Source organism: Macrobrachium rosenbergii, chromosome 37, assembly GCF_040412425.1.
Source record: "Macrobrachium rosenbergii isolate ZJJX-2024 chromosome 37, ASM4041242v1, whole genome shotgun sequence".
Lineage (NCBI taxonomy): Eukaryota > Metazoa > Arthropoda > Malacostraca > Decapoda > Palaemonidae > Macrobrachium > Macrobrachium rosenbergii.
Window position 1 is genome coordinate 45,490,985 of NC_089777.1, and position 17,988 is coordinate 45,508,972.

General features: G+C 36.9%; 1 protein-coding gene across 1 annotated transcript in view; it reads right to left on the bottom strand.

Annotated features, from left to right (window-relative positions):
* LOC136825227 (uncharacterized) overlaps positions 1-17,988 on the bottom strand; it is a 595,353-nt gene that overhangs the window by 168,629 nt on the left and 408,736 nt on the right. The window contains exon 14 of the mRNA XM_067081250.1: positions 8,485-8,625. Within this exon, the coding sequence (XP_066937351.1) occupies positions 8,485-8,625 (141 nt within the window). The remainder of the gene's footprint in view (positions 1-8,484; positions 8,626-17,988) is intronic.

Consider the following 17,988-nt stretch of genomic DNA (forward strand, 5'->3'; position numbering starts at 1 on the left):
CAAACAAAACAAAAAGTGATTTACAGAGGTTTTCCACAAGGAAGGAATGTAAGGTAACGTGAAATTTTACTTATTGATACCATGGTATGATAAGTTAGAAGGTTATGGTGTGATAAGTTAACAATGGTTGAACAAGTGAAATCATTATTGATAAATCTTACACATATTTTTGTGTGTTTTTCTAAAACAATTTCTTTATATTTTCAGATTTTTTATGTTTGTGATGGAACATTTATTTACATAGCATTGTAAATATTTCTTGGTAATTTAACAAGCATACTTAATTTAACATTGCATACTTAATAAAGTAAACTGCATTCAAATTTAACATTGGCATACTTGATTTCATTTATTGAGATTTTCTTTTTTAAATCTTGAGTAATTCTTGATAGTTTAAATTTTGCTTGATTAATTTAAATTCCTGATAAAGTTTTTGTGAATTAGTTTTGTTTCATAATTTAATTCAAGAATTCATTGAGTTTTGTGTTATTTTCAACTAATAGTAAATTTTTCAGATTGTGAATTCTAATTAATTGTGAATTCATAATTATAAACTTTGAATCTGAAAATAAATTTTTGTATTTAACATTTTTAGAAAAACAGTGTTTCATTTATTGATCACCAGTGAATAGGATTGATTGTGTGTGCATAAGGCAAAGTGATAAACATGTTTTGTTCTTTTAGTTTTGCTAAAGTGAATTAAGACCAGGGAAACAGTTAGAGTTTTTTGATGGAGTGATGCTCTTTTACTCTAGAAGATTTCTAGTTTAATTTTTGATACCTCACACATATTCTGATGAAGTTTGATTTTTCAAGTGATTGATAAATAAGTTTTTTCTTAAGGGATCACTGTTACCTTTAGAGTACTCAGTCGTAACAATTAATGTTATGAGAGTTCAGGTATCTGGCTGAAGTGAGGTATATTTTTGAATCTTGAGATTAGTTGTGTAATAACCAGGTACTTGATACGCATCGTGACATAATATTGTTTGGTGCCCAGAGACCCGGGAACAAAACAAAATATCACTCTGGTTTATGGTTTATACTGGTGGTGTTAGGGATATATTTTGATAGGAGAGTGACCACATAGTTATTTTTTGCTTTGTATTGTGAATTATTTAGTTGAGTAACTTAGAGAAAAATGGCTCTGTTCAATGTTCAGAGGTTTTTAGCAGCTCCTTCCATCCAAGAGTTATCTGAATCCAACCTGACTAAGGCACAGTGGATTGCTTTAGCAGTAGCATGTGGGGGTAATGTGTCTAGTGGTATGATTAAGGCACAAATCAAATATATTGCAATCCAAGCATTGATGGACTCTGGTAAAGTAGATGAAGAGTTAGGTGAGGCACAGGAATTGTTGGATGCAGCTGAGGCAGAATTTACAGATAAACATGAGCAAAAAAAAGAGAAAAGTGATGCAGAAGTAGAGCTTAGACGTATAGAAGCAGAAGAAAATTTGATTAAGCTGAGGATACAGGCTGAAAGAGAGAAAATGCAAGCAGAAAGAGAAAGAGAAATAGAGAGAAAAAGAGAAAGAAAGGAAAGAGAAGAAGAAAAAGCAGCAGAAGAAGAAAGAGAAAGAGCAAAGAGGAAAGGGAAAGAGCAAGGAAACAAGAAGATTATGAAAGAGAGATGAAACTGATAAAGCCCGCTCCAAGTTACCTGTAACACCGTCTAACCCTACTCAAGGTAATTCAGACCCTGTATTTGATGTAGTAAGAGTGCAGAAATTAATTCCAAAATTTACAGAAGAAGCCCCAGATGAGTTTTTTGATCACTTTGAAAAAGTGGCTTCAGGTATGGGATGGCCAGAGGATAAATGGTCGGTCTTGTTACAGAGTGTTCTCATTGGTAAAGGAAGAAGTGCCTATTTAGCCTTATCAGCTGATCAGTGTAAAGAGTACAAGGTACTCAAACACAATGTGCTACAAGTTTACCAGATGACCCCTGAATATTATAATGAAAGATTCAGATCTTTGAGAAAGGATGACAAGATAACTTTCTTGGATTATGCCTACAAAGTAAGAAGATGTTTTAAACGATGGTTGGAGGCTGCTAAAGTTAAATCTATGGACGAACTTGAGGAATTAGTAGTCCTAGAACAATATCTTAGAGGAATTCCTGAACACATAAGAGCCTATTTAAGAGAGAGAGAGTTAAAAAACTTGACAAAGCTGCTACATTGAGCGAAGATTTTAATATAATTTCTAGCAAAAGAAATTATAATGTCAAGTACCAGAACCAACAACGCACAGGTTTCAGATCTCATCCAAATTTCAGGAACATTACAACTGAAATCCTTCTAGTGGCTATGCCAATACAAAGTCAGGTAACACCCCTCAGCAATTAAATGTTAAATCCTCATCATCCAGTCAGTTTTCAAGACAGATACAGAAGACTAATGTTGTCTGCTACAAGTGTGGAAGAGTAGGACACTACAGTCGAGATTGTTATCAGACACAACAGCAGACCAAACCAGTTGGTCAAGTGGTTAAAGGTAACCAGGTGAAGCAAACTACGAAGAGCAGTGTGGGGAACGACTGAGACTAAACAAGCAGAGTGTTTAGCAACCAGTGGAAATGTAACTTCAAGCAGTGAGTGGCTGAACAGCTTGGAGGCTTTTAAGCCATATATCTATGAAGGTATGCTGACAACTCAAGGAGGAAGTGTGCAGGTACCAGTCAAGGTATTACGTGATACGGGGAGTAACCATAGTGTGGTAGTTCGTGGTGCTCACCCACAGTTGGAGAAGAATCTCACCGGAGATTCAGTTATTTTGAAGGGTATAGGAGGAGAAGAGGTAACTCCTCTATATGCCGCTTGCATTTGTCCTGTGAATTGGTGACAGGAAATGTTGATTTTGCTGTAAAGGACTCACTAGCTGTTGAAGGTGTACATGTTTTACTGGGTAATGAAGTTGGTAGTGTACCATTTGTTCCTTGTCCTATAGTGACAGACAAACCGTTAAGGGTTAGTCCTACAGTAGCTTTAGAGAAGAAAAACCCCCACCTGTTTCCAAGTTGTGTAACTACCAGGAGTATGAAGAGAACTATGTCTGCAAGTGAAAATACTGAGGATTTACCTGCACTAGAAGAATCAAGTGAAGGATTTTTAAGATTAGAAGAACTGTTCCAGGAAAGTGAAGTTTCCCCTAGTGTCAGTAATGAAGAGATTTCCCAAGAAGAAGAGGATCCTGTTGTTATTAATGAAGAGATTCTGAGTAGTCAAAGTGTTCCTGAAGATAGTAGTGAAACTACAGAGGCAGAGTTAGCAGATATGGAGAGTTCAGCCCTTGAAGTTGGTCAAGTGACAAGAGAGAAGCTAATGAAACTGCAGAAGAGGGATACAACATTGGCTGATTTGTTCTTCAGAGTTGTTGATCAAGAAGAGATGCAACAAACCTCCACCTGTTATTATCTAAAGGAAGGATTGCTAATGAGGAAGCATCGACCTGCAGATATACCAGGAAATGCTGAATAGGGTGAATATCATCAAATTTTGATTCCATATCCATTGAGGAAACAAGTGTAGCAGTAGCGCACGAGTCTGGACATATGGGAATCAGGAAGACTGTTGAGAAGATTATGAAGTATTTTTTCTGGCCTGGACTTCACAAGGACGTTAGCAGATTTTGCAGAGTGTGTTACACATGCCAGATAGCTGGAAAACCGAATGAAACCATTCAGAAAGCACCCCTACAACCCATAGAAGTTAGAGGAGAACCCTTTAACAAGGTAATTATAGATGTGGTTGGGCCACTTCCGAAAACAAAGAAAGGAAATGAATATCTATTAACATTAATGTGTCCAGTGACTAGGTATCCTGAGGCGATTCTTGTAAGAAGTATAAGTGCAAAGGTAATTGCTGAGAAGTTGGTGGAGTTTTTCTCCAAGTTTGGAATACCAGAAATTGTGCAAAGTGATAGAGGAATGAACTTTACTTCAAAATTATTCCAAGATGTGATGAACTTGTTAGGAGTAAAACAACAGTTATCAACTGCTTATCATCCAGAGACTCAAGGAGCCTTGGAAAGGTTCCATCAGACATTGAAAGGTATGTTAACTAAGTATTGTAATGAATCAGGAAGAGAATGGGATACTGGTTTACCTTTAATGTTATTTGAAGTTAGAATGCTTATCAAGAAAGCATGGGATGTTCACCAAATGGAATGATTTTTGGTCGAGACATTAGAGGTCCATTGAAGATTCTTGCAGAGAATTGGGAAGAAAATCAAGAGGAAATCCAAGGAGAATATGTGAAGAACTTGAGGAAAAGGTTAAGAGAAATTAGAAAATTCTCTTTAGAAAATTTGAAAATAAGTCAAGAGAAAATGAAAAGAAAATATGATGCTAAGACTAAGCTAAGAAATTTTAGTATTGGACAGCAAGTTCTAGTGTTCTTACCAGTGAAAAGATTTCCCCTTACCAATAAGTTTCAAGGTCCTTATAGGATAATAGAGAAGTTAAGTGATCGAACTTATGTGATTGAAACACCAGGAAGAAGAAAACGACAGAGGAAGATACATGTGAATCTTTTGAAACCTTACTTCTCAGAGACTAAAACTGAAACAGTGTCAATAACACAAACAACTTCATCTACAGAGGACGATGATGGCTACGAATTGGGAGCTGAAAACAAGATGAACAATTCTTCAATATTAGAAAATTTGGAAGATAAACTAAAACATCTGAGTGTTGAGCAAAGTAGTGAATTAAGTGAAGTTATTCAAAGTTTCCCTGAAATTTTTGCAGATGTACCTAGGCGTACCAATCTAACAAAGCATGAGATAAAGATCAGAGAAGATGGAAAACCTTTTAAAATGAGAGCTTATCGCTTATCACCTTTTCATCGAGATGTTTTGAAGAAAGAAGTTGAATATTTGTTGCAGCATGGATTAGCAGAACCCAGTTCAAGTCATTATAGTTCTCCTTGTGTGTTAGTGAAGAAACCAGATGGCTCATTTAGGATGTGTACTGATTATAGGAAACTGAATTCCATCAGTGTGGCTGACAATTATCCCTTGCCTCTTATTGATCAATTACTTGATAATATTGGGCAAGCCAAATTTGTTTCCAAGATAAACTTGTTGAAAGGATATTATCAAATTCCCTTAGATGAGAATGCTAAGTTACTATCAGCTTTCATTACTCCTTTTGGACTGTATCAATACACTGTTTTGCCGTTTGGTCTGATGAATGCACCTGCAACATTCCAGCGAGTGATGGATCAACTACTAGGATCAATAGAAGGAGTAGGTGTATACCTTGATGACATTGTGATTTATTCTAATACATGGAAAGAACATCTGAAGATATTAAGAAAAGTGTTCAAGAAACTTCGGGAAGCAGGACTAACAATCAACTTACAAAAAAGTGAGTTTGGAAAGGCAACTGTACAGTATCTAGGATTTGAAGTTGGAAAAGGCCTTTTTGCTCCTATTGATGCTAATGTAGAAGGTATCCGTAAGGCTACCCTCCTGCTACAAGGAAACAGCTACAAAGATTTTTGGGCATGGCTGGATTTTATCGCCGATTCTGTCCAAATTTCTCAGCCGTAGTAGCTCCCTTAACTGACTTAACCAGTCCTAAAAGAAAGTTTGATTGGACTCCAGAATGTCAAGAATCATTTGAGAAGGTTAAAGCCATATTAACTTCAAGACCAGTGCTTCAAGCTCCAGACTTCAATAAAAAGTTCGTGATACAAGTTGATGCATCCGACTGTGGAATTGGAGCTGTTCTACTTCAAGAAGATGACAACAGAATCTTCCATCCAGTATGTTTTATGTCTTCAAAATTAAAAAAGCACCAGAACACTTACTCAACAATTGAAAAAGAAACATTAGCATTAATCACAGCATTGAAAAATTTGAAGTGTATGTGAACCGACCTAGGAATGAAGAAATTTTAGTGTTGTCGGATCACAACCCAATCTCATTCATCAATAAGATAAAAAATAATAATATGAGATTGACCAGGTGGTCTTTATGCCTGCAACCATATAATGTAAGTGTTAAACACATTTCAGGAAAAAGATAATGTCATAACAGATTATTTATCCCGTTGTGAATCGTTGGATTCAAACCGGGATAAGTAATCTTCTCGGGGGAGGAATTTCATGATGTTGCCTTGTAATACGTATATCCTCCTATAATTTTGACATATTTACTTTTTTCATGTGTTATGTTTAATGATAATGATTGTTGAAGTGTCATATTTAGTTTGGCATCAGATCTCAAAAGAACATAATGATTACTTGATAGCGTAATTTAGAATTGTTAATACAATTTTAATGGTAACGTAATTTAGAACGAATATCTTTCTTGGTAAAAGCGTAGTATATGAACACGTGTGTGTGTCCAGGAAAGCTTGTTTCATTTTAGTTGTCATCAGTTCAGATAAGAGTGAGCGCTTTGTTTTGGGCTTAGCGATAACAGGTTTGCAAAACAAACGCCAATTCGTCCCATACGGGCTCAAGACGAGTGATTTCATGTTGTTACATGCGTTGTTTGAGTCAATGTTGCCACTTGGAGAGAAAGAATACGTGTCCTGATCAATTACGTCATGTTTTGTAAGATTGCATTCAAAACGTTTTGCTGGGATGACGTATTTTCCTTCCAGAAGCTTCTCCTTCTATCTCGCACCCAAAATTATTTTTACGTCATCTGCACTTTTGTATCTATTTACAAAATGCTTTAATGACATCATGTAATTGTTTCACTGTTACTGGAATCCTAAAATTTATTTCATTCTGATTTCTGAGACCAGTCGATTTGATTCCATCTCTCTCTCTCTCTCTCTTCTCTCATTCCTAATTAGGAAGAGATTACTTTTAACGTAAATTTTTGTGGTCACTTTTAACATTAACTTTTGAGATCTGAATTTAGCAAAGTTATTTAGTTAAGTGGCGCCTGGTAAAAAAGTGTGTATTGTGTAATGCAGCTGCAGCAAGTGATTTACAGAGGTTTTCACAAGTTTGTGTAAGGTAACGTGAAATTTTACTTATTGATACCATGGTATGATAAGTTAGGAAGTTGTGGTATGATAAGTTAGGAAATTTTGAACAAGTGAAATCATTATTGATAAATCTTACGTGTATTTTTGTGTGTTTTCTATTTACAGTTTCTTTATATTTTCACATTTTTTATGTTTGTGATGTAACATTTATTTACATAGCATTGTAAATATTTCTTGGTAATTTAACATTGTATACTTAATTTAACATTGCATACAATTTAACATTGCATACTTAATTTAACATTGCATACTTGATTTCATTTATTGAGATTTTCTTTTAAATCTTGAGTAATTCTTGATAGTTTAAATTTTGCTTGATTAATTTAAATTCCTGATAAAGTTTTTGTGAATTAGTTTTGTTTCATAATTTAATTCAAGAATTCATTGAGTTTTGTGTTATTTTCAACTAATAGTAAATTTTTCAGATTGTGAATTCTAATTAATTGTGAATTCTAGTTATAAACTTTGAATCTGAAAATAAATTTTTGTATTTAACATTTTTAGAAAAACAGTGTTTCATTTATTGATCACCAGTGAATAGGATTGATTATGTGTGCATAAGGCAAAGTGATAAACATGTTTTGTTCTTTTAGTTTTGCTAAAGTGAATTAAGACCAGGAAACAGTTAGAGTTTTTGATGGAGTGATGCTCTTTTACTCTAGAAGATTTCTAGTTTAATTTTTGATACCTCACACATATTCTGATGAACTTAGTTTGATTTTCAAGTGATTGATAAATAAGTTTTTTCTTAAGGGATCACTGTTACCTTTAGAGTACTCAGTCGTAACAATTAATGTTATGAGAGTTCAGGTATCTGGCTGAAGTGAGGTATATTTTGAATCTTGAGATTAGTTGTGTAGTAACCAGGTACTTGATACGCATCGTGACAATATTTATATATATATATATATATATATATATATATATATATATATATATATATATATATATATATATATACACACATATATATATATATATATACACATATATATACATATATATATATATATATATATATATATATATATATATATATATATATATATATATATATATATATATTATATATATATACTGTATATACTGGATGTGTGTGTGTATGAGAGAGAGAGAGAGAGAGAGAGAGAGAGAGAGAGAGAGAGAGAGAGAGAGAGAGAGAGAACAAGCATATTTAAGTAAACTAACAAATATAATCAACCTAAATTTGTACTGTATCTATATTTCACAGGATACTAAGCATTTGTAATAAAAAAATAATTTACAAAATTAAGGACATCAACTATTATCCCAACATGTATAAACTGCCTGAAAAATTGTCATTATATTTTTTAGTCTATCTACGCAACAGGAATCATGGTTCTTAATAAAAGAAAATGGACATTAGGAATCGAGAAAAGTACAGTATTATATCCTTCAGAAATTTCTTCAGTACACTCTGGTAAAATCAAGAAGAGTCTAAATACCTTACATTTTATGGTACATGCGTAGTCACAGATGATACACTTGTAAGGCTTGGCACCAGTATGAAGTCGCTCATGCCGACGTAAATCAGAGCTTGTTTTAAACGCTGCTGAGCAAGTTTCATACATGCAATGAAATGGCGTATCTCCTGCAAAATGAAGTTCATATGTACAGTACAGCAAGGGGAAACATAGCAGATTTTTAAAGTGATGTGTATTTTTCCTAACATACAAACCTGAAGTTCTTTACCTAGGATTTAGTTCGCAAGCTGGAACGGCCGTTTAACTTTCAGATAAGGTCGTTAACCATTGACGGTATGGGGAAAGCCCTGCCCACTTGTTGGTCTGCACTCCACTTTACCTTTTGATCCAAGCACTAGGCTGAGGGTAGGCTGAGGTGGGATGTACATGTAAATATGCAAATACATACCTTTGTTACTTACATAGGAGATTTACCTATTGGTGGGAGGAGTCTGGGCAAATCTCTGAACCGACTGGTTGGTTCTATCAACCCTGGAATACCTACCTGGTCTGGAAGAGCGAGAAAGGAATCCCGCATCTCTAGCTTGTTAGACATGAGGGATGTTGCAACTACTAGACTTCATGGCATACAGAAATGAGTTTGCGTCATTACTTTTGCGGAAGGCTTGGAGGAAGCCAAAAGTGTCAGAGACAATAAAACTTGTTAATAAAACCAAAAAGTTTGTTTCACTGTCTATCGCTTTTTCCCTTGTCTCGAGAGAGAGAGGGGCATGCGTGCAATCAGTCTACAAAAATATGAAGGACAGGATGCCCCTGTCATGTAGTCACCTGCAAAACTCGTCCATCCAGCACGTAATGGCTCACTACCTGCCTCTCTGCCTAAGAGAGAGACAGGTAAAAGAGACAAAGGAGAGACAGGTAAAAGAGACAAAGGGAGGAGACCAGTCACTTGCACACATTCTCTCTCACTTACCAAACAGCTTAGACTAGATGCTACCTGTCCCCTTAGGGGAGCCAGATGAGCTACACAACTTGTTGGGCAGCCACCACAAGACCCAAGGAAAAATGTGATCTGGCACATCCACATACCTTCTCCCATTACCTAACTTCATGAGCTCTCGCCCAGACTGAACTCCCATCAACCTAGTCAGACAAAGAGTGAGATTGTTCAAAGTCTCATGGAACCCGAAAGAGATTGTGTTCTTGAACACCTCTTTCTTGGCTGAGCCAATACTAACGAAGAGACATCGAAAGTCAGGCCAGAGATGTCGAGTTCTCTTGAGGTAATACCAGAGCATCTTAACTGGACAAAATAGCATCTCGCCCTGATCAGTACCTACAAAGTCCTTTCGGGAGGGGATCGAAAAGGACTCAGATCTGATGTCAGGGACCAATGGATTCTGAGTCTTGGTTATGAATTCCAGGATGAACTCGAGCTTAACAGATCCCCATTCCCTCTAGTGCTTAGCATTGTAAGCCAAGAAGCTCACCTATCCTCTTCGCCAATGCCAATGTAAGCAAGGAAAACAGTTTGATGACTCCCTCAACAGTTCTTACGGCATACGAGCTAAACTGCTTAAGTTGAGAGTCTTGTTCCACTTGGGGGCCTGAGTTCCTGGGTGGGCAAGACTGTTCAAAATTTCTCAGAAGCATAGAGATCTCTCACGAAGATGAGAGATACATTCCCTTCAACAGAAGGACTTAGCCAAGGGCAGCTCTATAGCTCTCAATGGCTGAAATGGAGGGAAGCCTCTCTGGTAAAAGAAAGGTGAGAAAGTCTGCTACCTGCTGAAGAGAAGCTCTGATGGGAGAGATACCCCATCGACTTCACCAACTACGGAAGACAGCCCATTTTCCCTGGTACACAGCTGCTGAGGACTCTGCAGGTATCCAGAAATCTATTTTGCTATGCATCAAGAAACAACCTTCTTGCTTGCAAGAGACACTGAATAGTCACCAGGCATGAAGTGCCAGCACTTTCACCACCTGGTAATACTTCTTGACATGTGGCTGGCACAGAAGGATGAGCTATGGGGGAATCTCTCTTGAGACTTCAGATAACAGAGCCAACACATCCAGGAACCACTCAGTGTGTGGCTACTGGCAGCTACCAGAGTCGATCTGAAATTCAGGGTGATCTGAGCCCCACTGATCATCTGACGAACCAGACAAAACTGAGGGAAGGTGCAAGTCTCTAAAATGTCCTGAGTGCTGGGAAGCGTCCTCCATTGCAACCCACAGTCCAACACAACTGATCAGAACACCAGTAACTTACTGTTGTGCCAGGTTACAAAGAGATCAAGGTTGGGACGCCCCATGACTCAAAGAGTCTCTCTGCAATGTTTTGGTGTAAGGACTCCATCCTTATCACCAGGCACTGCCAACCTGTGCAGCTGGAAGGACACCAGTCCCCCCCTGCTTGTTGACGTATGTCATTAACGTAATGTTGTCACTCATCAACACCACAGAATGCCCCATCACTCGGTTCTAAAACTCTTGCTGGTCTAAAAAAGCAACCTTGAGTTTCAGGACATTGATATGGAGGTATCTCTCGTTTTGGTCCCACACACACCTGAAATCAACAATTCTTCCAGGTGTGCCATCCATCCCTAGTATATGTGTCCAAAAAACAGAAGCACCTTGGGAGGAAAAATGCCCAACAGCACTCCTAAAAAAGAGATTTCCTGTCATCTACTTACCAAGCTAGATCTCTCTTCACTTCCTCCAAAGGAGAAACAGGAGAGAAAGGAGGGTCCCTTGCCGGAGACCCCTCCTCCATCCCACACTAAAGGGAGCAGAGGTGAAGCTGCCCCTGAGGGCCCATCTTCTCCAATGATGACAAGTGATCCAGAACAAAATGCCACTGACAAGCAGATTGTCCCTGTTGAGACAAACTTCTGTGCTGCCTCTCTGAACCTGCTCATACGAGCATCTGAAGGGAAGACCCTCACTGCTTCCGTGTCTCTAAGCATGCCAAGATACTTTATCCTCTGCATGAACGGGATACCTGACTTCTTGAAGTTGATCACTACACCCACGTCATGACAGAAACTCAAGAAGTAGATCTCTGTTCTAGTGACTGGGGTAATGAACTCACCAAGACCAGTCAATCACTCAGGTACTTCCACAGACATACACGTGCGAAAGAACTCGAGCCAAGATCAACGTGAACACCCCAGTGAACATTTGGGGAACGGTTGAGAGTCTAAAACAAAGCACCCTGAACTAGAACACTGTCCTGTTTGGGGTAATTATTTATTTATTATTAAAATAATTTAACCAGACCACTGAGCTGATTAACAGCTCTCACAGGGCTGGCCTGAAGGATTAAATGAAATGGTGTACCAGGTCTAGGCCACTGGCCAAACACTGGGACTAAATGAATACCTGTAATGACAATGAAATTTTAAAAATAAATATGCAAAAAGCATATGGTTCCACACTGAATACGCACGCATATTAAATACATTTAACTCACATTTCCATCTGCACAATATGAAAAAACTAATTATAAAATATAGATTAAGTTAACATTTTTAAAATTCATATTTTTTTATCTTTTAATGCCCCATGGGCTTTTGTATTTTCATAAATTACTTTTTATATTTTATCAATTAATTTACAGTTTTTCATTGGAGGGGTGGGTAGAACTTTTGGCTAGCATGCTGTTGGCCCAGCGTTCGACTTTCCGAGCTGCCAATGAAGAATTAGAGGAATTTGTTTCTGGTGATAGAAATTCATTTCTCGTCATAATGTGGTTCGGATTCCACAATAAGCTGTAGGCCCCGTTGCTAGGTAACCAGTTGGTTCTTAGCCACGTAAAATAAATCTAATCCTTCTGGCCAGCCCTAGGAGAGCTGTTAACCAGCTCAGTGGTCTGGTTAAACTATGATATACTTAACTTTTTTACAGCTCCTCAGGAATATTAAAATTCGAACAACTGAAAATGTAGATTCTGATAAAATTTCACTGAGAGGTCTATTTCCTAAACTTGACAACCATTGTTGGTTGTATTTTGGACATTGACACAATGCATGTTTGACTGTTATTATCACTTTGCATTCTGAGCATTCGGGAGCTAGGTCATGTGGGCTGCTCATTAAGTATCCATGTGTCAGATGAGTATGGCCTATTTGGAGACATGTCAAAATTACTTGGTATGATGAACTCCATTTTCTAACACCAGGTTTTATTTGCTTTAACTTATTATTTCAGGTTCTTCATTCTATATATTCTGTCATTTATTTATTTTACTTATTTTTTTGTGTTACATACTCATTAATAGGGATATTTATATTTGATCTTGTTATATGGGCTGCTTCTTTAGCTGTTTTATCAGCCTTTCCACTTCCCTTGATCCCTTCCCATTATTATACGACTTATTATGGAGTACATAATAACTTAATTTGTTGTGCAATGTTATTTTTTGGTACATAACTTTGAATGGCTTCTATGGAGCTTCTAGAGTTGCTAAAAATCACAAAATTATTACATGAGGTTTCTTTATTTTTATGGTTGATGCTACTGCAAATAACTTAGCTGTAAATACTGAGACATTATCAGGTAGGGCGAACTGATATATTTTGTCTTGGGATACTGCAGCACACCCAACTCTGTACTGTGATGTAGATCCATCTGTGTATATTGCATAATGTGGACCTTTTCAGGTTATATGTTCTATTGTATGTCGTCTATGGTGTTCTGGGGCATATGAGTAACCTTTTAATAAATAATTTAAGTTTGTGCAAATTCTTATTTTATTCATAGTCCAAGGAGGAGGTAATTTTGCTATCGAAGGCAACTGCACATTTATATTCATTGACTCGAACAATCTTCTTGCTCTAACATGGAAAGGTGGTGAGTGATTATTTATAAATGCATCTCTTAATTTTAAATAATATCTTTGTTGGAGAATCACTTGTCTGAATTCTCAGAGTACTCTTCATTGTTACATCTCTCTCTATGGAGAGAGAGAGAGAGAGAGAGAGAGAGAGAGAGAGAGAGAGAGAGAGAGAGAGAGAGAGAGAGAGAGAGAGAGAGAGAGAGAGGGGGGGTAGTTCACCACATTCAACTAGTAAAGATGAGGTTGATGATGATCTAAAGACTCCTGAACATATTCTAAGGCCTTCACTGTGAATTGGATCCAGCGTTCCAAGCATTGCTTCTGATGCTCAGCCATATATTTCGCTTCCATAGTCACTGATAGACAACACTGTTTCTTTATATGGTAAGGTAAGGGTATGTCTATTGGCTCCCCAAGTAGTGTTCGATAGTTTTTTAATTAGATTTAATGATCTTTTACATTTTTATTTCATGTATGATAAGTGGGCTTTCCAATTCAAGTGAACATCAAATACTAACCATAAAAATTTTGCAGTTTGGCCAATTGGTACACTATGGTTTCTGATTCTTAAATCTATTGCTTCACCTTTTTTCCACAATTTGTTTATAGAAAACATGACTCCTTGAGTATTATGTACGAATAATTTAATGCCTCCAGATGAGGCCCACTCATCTATCTTTATTATGGTTTTATTAATGATTCACTCTACATGTTTAATGTGAGATGTTGAATAATATATGGCAAAATCATCCTTATATAGGTTGCTTCTAATTCCAACAGGTAGATTACTATTTACATCATATATTGCTAAAGTAAACAGTGTGTCACTAAGGATGCTTCCTTGTGAAGTACTATTTTCAAGTGGAAGTGTTCTTGAAAAAACACCAATTCTCACCAGAAAATTGCGATGTCAGAAAGTTTTGGATAAACCTGGGTAAATGTCCATGGATGCTGTTTTTATATAAAGTTTTTAATATTGTATACCTCCATGTAGTATTGTATGGCTTTTCATTGCCAAAAAAGACAGCTACAGTAATTTGTTTTCATTCGAATCCTCTACATATGTAAGTTAGATAGAGAATCTAATGCAAATCTGTTACACTGTGACCCAAATTGAGTGGGAGTCAAAATTTTATTTTCTCAAATGTGCCATGTTAGTCGAGCATTTACCATTGTCTCTAGTAATCTGCATGAGCAACTTGTTAAAGAAACTGATATGTACTTATATTACAGTTTTATGCCATCCATCAGGAAATAAATTTCGAAATCATAAATGATTATAAAACTTTGCCAAAGGTGCTAATTGGCTGATCATCTCAAAACAAATACTGTCATCTCCAGGAGCAGATTTATTGCTGTTCATGAGAGCGTATTCCAACTCTTCTATATTAAATTTTCTATTATTTTACGAATTTCCCTGGGGTTATGTGATTTCTGGTGAATTTTACAGGCCAGCAACAGAAACTTTATTTAATTGGCCTTGGAGTTCTGACTTACGTAAAGGGAAATTGTAAAAACAAAGAACATGGGATGATTTTAGGAGCTGAAGGCTCTACTTCATAAGGAAATGTTACGTTAACACTTATAAATTAAGGAATTATATTTACAACAGAAAAGCATTAGAAGGGAAAATGGGTAATTGAATTGTTAAAGAGCTTGCAACGCCTGAAGACCCTCCTACTGGAGTCTCGACTAAGGGCAAGGCACAGTCCAAGATGAGTCCACTGTGAAGAGGTCCCTCTGCAAGAGAGATTTACACATTACACGCCAGTAAAGGAAAATATAACACAGAATATGACTCGAGTCTGCACTGAGGGTGCCAAGGACTCAAGGAATAACTGGACACTTTACACTGGAACATGAAACATTGCAAAAGGCACTGAACAAATGACACAAGGATGAGAAAACGATACTGGCATTCGGTAACACTTCAAAAGGGCAAAGGGTCGTGACTGAAATGTCTTTACTCGCACTTTCCCTTAGGGGAAGCGGGTCTCTGGCGAAGGATGACGACGGACAATCACACACTCGACATTGTACTCAGGTTCCTGGGTAGGTCCTTTCGAGGATGACGGTAATACTAAGTTCACCTCAGGAGTCTGGTGTCAGGAGTCTGGTGTGGATATCTGGATGGAAGGGTGGAGGGTGACCTCTCAGCATCTTGTATCACTCCCCCGCGTGTATGGCTAACTGCAACTGCTTACGGCCCAACTGCATCATGTGACTGCCCAACGACTACTCAATGACTAACCGATATGTCTCCTGTCCTTCTCTTTTTAAGGCCTCGAACGAGTGTCCTGACCGAGTGCAAAGATCGGTGACCGTGTGCAAAAGATGTGTCATTTGCCCAGGTGTTCAGCCATCTGGTTGCCTCTTCCCAGGGATCCTGCGAAAGGAAAGACAATTCAGCAGCTTAATATGCCTTTAGAAGGTTGTTTTAAGCAACTTAGTTGGGCTAAGCTGCTTAAGGGAGTGGCACCCAGCCTCTCATCTTTGCCCCTTTCGACCGTGCCATCTCAATATCTGTTTCAGATAAAGGAAAGGGACAGATCGAACAGTTGATAACTTTAATTGTTTTGATATCTAGGTCCACTAGGACCGGGCATGCAGCGACGATTCCACTCTCAATAACTAAGGGCAAATTAAGGGTGGTCTATGCAGCGACTTCTTATATTATAATAATTATATTATATATCTTCTATTGTTTCAAAATTTATTGTTATTAATTCTATATTAATTTTCTTTGTGCAGAAGTGTTCATCTAAATTTTTATCGCTACTTTTGCTAAGTTTTCCCCTATTACATTACTTATTTCTTTCAGATTTAGTATTCTTTTTCCTTCTTTTAATATGGTATATCTAGATGGCTTAACATGGGTACCATTTGCTTTCCTGAATTTTTCCCATATTTTTTGTATGGGATATCATTAGAGATCTGATATATATTTCCTCCATAAAATTATTCCTCCTTAATTACTTCTCTTTTAAATTTTGCAGATATTTTGTTGCATAGAGGTTTTAATATATCAATTTCTCGTCATAATATGGTCATTTTTTTTGTAAAGTTCCTTCTAATATTGGTAATGCTTTATTAATTTTATTGACTTTTTTATTCAAATTGTCTAATTGTCTCCCTACTGGTTGTTTATTTTTACTCATTCTGTAAGCTTATCAGACCACCATGGAACTTTGTGTTTTGTTGGATGAGGTTTTGATTTTAGTATTGCTTTATCAGCAGCATTTTTAATAAAATCAACAACAAATTTATTAGTTTCATTATAATCTTTTATATACTCAAATGGTGGGATATTCCTATTGTGCAGTTTATGTAGCTCCCAATCTGCTTTATAAAGGTTACATTGAGGGACATGCTTGGCAGAAGTACTTTGTAGTAATTAAATTAATATTGAGAAATGATTACTGGTGTGCAAGACATCAACTGTATTCCAATCTAAGTTGTCTACTATACTTGTTGTACATATAGTTAAGTCTACAGGGGAAAATGTTCCATGTATTTTTGAAGAATATACGCTGATTTCGTCATCATTTATACAGCACATGTCGTCTGAATCTAAGAGTTCTTTTATTTTACTTCCTGCTCTATTTGAGTACAATTACAGTCCCATATTGGGTTGTGAGCATAAAATATCCTACTACTAATGTAGGTTCCTTGGCATTGTTCAGTAAATCTTGAAGTTATTCAATGTCATAATTTTTATTTGGTTGGCTGTATAAATTATAAATTACATAATTATCTTTTTTATTCGTATTTTAATACTTGGTATTTGCAAGTCAGTAAAGTTTACAGGTACTTTGTCATAACATATTTTGTTATGTACACCGACCAAAGAAACTGCTGTCGCCTTGCCAAACCTTGCTGGGAGAGATATGTCCTTCTTGCTCTGAACGGTAGCTGAAGTTCCAACTACCAATACATAGTTACGATGGTTCGAATGAGAGGAGGGAAATTACCAAATTCAGACAAAAAAATGCAACAATGACTGAAATATATTTCAAGGAGAGAGAGAGAGAGAGAGAGAGAGAGAGAGAGAGAGAGAGAGAGAGAGAGAGAGAGAGAGAGAGAGAGAGAGAGAGAGAGAGAAATTTTATTCTTTTAAGAAATGTAATCGTATTTTATTTCGATATTAATTATCTCTTTTAAGCACCGAGCACATGGGGGTGTGGGGTAGGAGGATATTATGATAAGGAGGTTAAAGGTGATGGGTAATGGGGTGATGTTAACGTATGGCTTGACGAGATTCGCTTATCAACATATTTGAAGTGGCGATATTAATACCCTTATTGATAACAGTTAATATCAATTATTCCAATTCGCCATGAAGACATAGATATGTATCATTATAGCATTACTTATATCATCATTTACGTTCTGAATAGTTTTGAGGGAAAGTGGTAGGACCTGGTTTTCCGACGAGGGAGTTTGCGACACAGCCATGGACGATGCGTATCTCAAAAGCCAGTAGCTGAGTAGTTTTGACTGCTGGGGATTTGCAGCCTCTGTGTAACTTTATTAGCTGGTAAACACGATTATCTATATTACGGCGATCTCCACCATATTGTTGTCTTCTTTAGTCTATATAATATATACTTATATATGGCATTTTTTTGTAGAGATGGCGGTGGCAAACAAAGACAACTTTGTTGAGCATATAACTCAAAGAGGTCGG